At 41.7% G+C, this 4,251-nt stretch overlaps 1 protein-coding gene across 1 annotated transcript; it reads left to right on the top strand.

Moving 5' to 3' along the window:
• Positions 1-2,154: 2,154 nt before the first annotated feature.
• LOC124011227 (basic salivary proline-rich protein 2-like) lies at positions 2,155-3,119 on the top strand. Its single transcript, XM_046324371.1, has 2 exons — positions 2,155-2,452; positions 2,570-3,119. The coding sequence occupies exons 1-2, from the start codon at positions 2,347-2,349 to the stop codon at positions 2,845-2,847; spliced, it is 384 nt and encodes a 127-aa protein (XP_046180327.1). The 5' UTR covers positions 2,155-2,346; the 3' UTR covers positions 2,848-3,119.
• Positions 3,120-4,251: the final 1,132 nt, after the last annotated feature.

Genomic DNA, 4,251 nt, shown 5'->3' with positions numbered 1-4,251 from the left:
TTGCCTACCAAGGCTGTGAAAGTGAAAGTGAAAGTGAAAGTAAAATGTGGATTTTAGTTCCTCCCTCTGCCTTCCTCTGAAGGCATGACCACTGGTTGAAAATAACGTTCCATTTGATTTGTAAATCATGTTTAATAGCTGAAATACAATCACACTGTATACCAACACATTGTATTATGTTGATATGCTGTAATAACTTTTTTTGCGCCTCCCTGTGTGTATAATTGGCTGCCAATGTACAGAATTATATATATCATTTAGAATTGATAGGATCACTGTGCTATAATGTAACCAAAGTTGGCAATATTGTAATATTCAAAGGTAACTTAATAACTATAGTTCATTTCATTTTCCTCCTGTCCACTGAGCCTACTGTATGAGGCATGCACACTAAAACAGTCACACAATTAAATATTTTCCTATGAAATAATACATTTGCCATCTTGTTGCATGGATCAAGATTTCATTATAATTCACATTATTCAGAGTTCATAAAAATCATAGTAGCCTAGACTAAACATGACAGCACATACAGGATAATGATATGATACATAATAACCCAAAATAGATAGAAAAGGAGAGATGAGTTTACTGGAGAGAAACAAACCTTCCCTGTACAGAATCTAAATATTTATCAAACAAACTATATATTCAACAAGTGCTTTTCAACAGGCTTCTTCTGGTACAGAGGCTGTAGCTGTACTGGTCTGGTCTCTGTTGGTACAGAGGATTTAGCTATTCTTCCCTGTGAAGTAGACAGAGTAGCTGAGCTACTCTCTATTAATGTACAAATTGTATCTGAGCTCATGTCTACTGGGCTGGAAGGTGCACCTGAACTGTAGTTTACTGGAGTAGATATTGTACCTACATGCTGTGGCTCTGAGACCAGCTGACAATCCTGGACTGCTTCTATCAGGAGTGTCTGTACTGTCTGACACTGAGTTAGTGGGTCTCCTCAGACCTGATGGGTCAGGTGTTCCTCTCTCTCTGTCTACCTGACCACTGCTCCTCTGGGTTTCCATTGTCTTCACTATGCTTCCTTGTTCTACACCCATCTGGTTAATGTGTCTTATAGATGATGGTTTTGGGGCAAGAGGAGGTGGGGGAGCTTTTTGGGGGAGTGTTTGTTTGGGAGAAGTTGGGCTCTTTTCTCTCCCTTCTGTGTCTCTTCTCCTTCCCTCTTTCTTCTCCCTCTCCTTTCACCTGCTCTTCTTCATTATTTTCAGTCTCTCTCTCCTGTCCATTTCTTTCTCCTCCATCATCTCTCCTATCTGTATCTTCTTGCCCCTCACATACACAATAATTCTTTACAATGTGTTTGTGTTGTTAAATGTTCTCTCTGTTAGTTTAGTAATGACTGTTGGCTGGCTGGTGATACTAAATGTCAATCATAGAAGTTTGAATGTTGACATTATGTCATTAATGGAGGAGTACATCAGCCAGAGGACACTTGGTGACACACACTACACACACACTGCACACATTGAACACAGCGCACACACAATGCACACACAGTACACACTGTACACACACACTGTGCACACACACTGTACATGCACACACACTGCACACACTCTGTATATACACACACTGTACACACAGACTGCACACACACTGCACAAAGCTCTCTCTCTTTACAATGTGCTTGTGTTCCCAGCTTGTTTGCTGTTACTTCAGTAACAAATGTTGGACTGAAAGTCTTGCACAGTCATGGAAATGTTGACATTATTTCCTCTCTCTCTCCACCCCCCACCCCCTCCCACACACACACACAGACCGGAATGGCTGGTTCTAGGCGGCTAGGGCATCTGATGTGATATCTATCTCTGGAATTCTTATCATGGGGACTTTTGGAGAGCACGGCATAGGTTTAATTTATGTTTGAGTACTTATCATATTACAACAAGCCAGTGGTTGCCAACCAAGTGACTTTATGACCCAAACGTGGGACCTGATTCATCCTTTAGGAAACCCTGACTCGCCAATGAATTTCACTCTCTGCTGAAAGGTCTGTATTTTCCCACCAATCACACACTCTGCCTCATACACCCCATCATCAAACCAACATGCAAGGGTACAGTATGTTTTGAAGGGCTCAATTGCAATTCTCTTTGTGTATCTCTCTGTCTCTTTCTCTCTGTTGTTTTTTTTCTCTCTCTCTGTTTTTCTTCTGTTTTCAGGAAAAAAAAGTGACCGATATTTAAGATTGGTGGAGCACCACATAAAAAAGACAGTAAAACATCTCATTTGTCTCTCGTTCTGCTCCACCCCTCATCCCCCACCCTCATCTCAGCTGTCCTAAAACCGATTGATCGGCGTTCACTGTTTGGTTTTGATTTCTTGACCATGGTGGGCATCCTGGCCGGGGGAGGGGGCTTGGTACTCCTCCTCATCATCATCACCTTGGTGTGCTGTTGCCTCAGCCGACGCAAGAGCCACATGCGCTTTGAAGGTAACTCAAATGTCTATGGCTATTGTGTTGGTGTTCTGTGCACAGAAACATTTATGGTGTCTACAGTATCTTTCTCTTGTTCCCTCCCTCATTTCATCTGTTCATTCTCCTTCACAGAGGAAAGAGAGTTGAGACTAGCCCCCCTGACCAAGACCCAGCCTCCTTACCACTCAGAGGGCCAGACAAAGCATCCTTCTCAACCAGAGTGCCAGAAGCAAAGGCAGACACCCCCCGGTGGGGACCCACCTGGTTCCACCGGCCCCAGGCCCACGGCCAGAGCCCCCAACCAGAGGCCTCGAGGGGGGCCTCCACAGACACCAATGGATGATGATGAGGAGCAGCCCCCACCACTACCCCAGTCCAAGAAGAAAGGCCCTCACCCCTCCAGACACTGAGTCTGGAAACAGGTTTAGCCTATATACTTTCTGATCCAAGGAAAGGAGGTCCAGCAGTCTACATGTTGAACATTTTGTTATCTAAAGAATAGAAAAGGAAGGAAAATACCCACATTGTTGTTTTCTTCCAACGCCTTTTCAAAATTCTGTTTCATTGTTTTTATGTTGAGTTGAGTGTTTATCAAAATCATCCATAGGTTGTAGCCTACCTATCTATCCACCTCCTCTTGAAGTAGTGACCTTATGTCACTTATGTCTGTGTGATTGTCAATAAAAACTAAAGAATTACAGGCACATACTGAAGTCATTGACAGAATTATATTACTGCAGACCACAGACCATGTGCTTTGAGGCAATGTATGGCATCATTTGATGATTAGTAGCTAACAGACCTGGGTTCACTTGAAATACTATTTAGAGTAATTCAATTACTTTCAAATACATTTTGAAGTTAGTGTATGGATATTTGTATTTGAAAATCCAAGTAGTTGAATATTCACTTAAATTATTGGCATGTACAGTATTTGAACATACTCAAATACACAGACAAATGTATTTTCAAGTACAAATATTGAAATACTCCCATGCATTTAAACCCTGGTCTGCTTGGTATTTGTAATAATATATTATGAAATAAATATTTGAAAATAGTTTAAAATAATATTCTATTCATATAAATAACTTCAAATACTTCCAATGGAAGTCATCATTGGATCACAAGTCCCAACCTGCCATTTAGAGACAATGACTTAACAATGAATTTCACTCTCTGCTGAAAGGTCTGTATTTCCCACCAATCATACACTCTGCCTCATACACCCCACTGAGCTGCTTGGTCAGCTGTCTGATTGTGATTTCTCCTGTTGTGGTGTTCAAGGATGTCCTCCCTTTATAATCAGAAAATTCCTGTATCCCGTCGGGATGCTCCATTCCACCTCCCTTGTTTACTCCATGTTTCCAGAGGATCTCCTGTAGAACTCCACCAGGGATCCCAGGGTTGATGATGACATTCCTGTTTGTGATGACATAAGGTGTTGGTGAGGCTGCAGCTGCTATGGGAAAAGAGCAGAGTTACACCCTTAGAAATAGAATCATAATTCCGGTAGGTCTACTTAAATTCTATTTCTATGGTTGCATCATCACTCTTAACATGTCATAACGTTAACATCTTGTCCACCCAGTAATAACAGCCCAGTATACATTCAGCTGTGAAGTAGACCTACCTTTCACATTTAAAATACACAATGGCACAGTCTATATAGTTCACATGTTCTTATAATGCACACCCTTAACTCGGCTCAATAGTCTGCCCCCTAACATTCATGAAAAAAGGATCAACTGTCGCTAGCTGGATGTCTGTGTCAAAACACCTGTTGTCAGTTTACACTCGACTGAAATCTCCTC

The sequence above is a fragment of the Oncorhynchus gorbuscha genome, linkage group LG23 (genome assembly GCF_021184085.1).
Source record: "Oncorhynchus gorbuscha isolate QuinsamMale2020 ecotype Even-year linkage group LG23, OgorEven_v1.0, whole genome shotgun sequence".
Taxonomy (NCBI): domain Eukaryota; kingdom Metazoa; phylum Chordata; class Actinopteri; order Salmoniformes; family Salmonidae; genus Oncorhynchus; species Oncorhynchus gorbuscha.
This window is presented reverse-complemented; position numbering and strand designations above follow the sequence as displayed.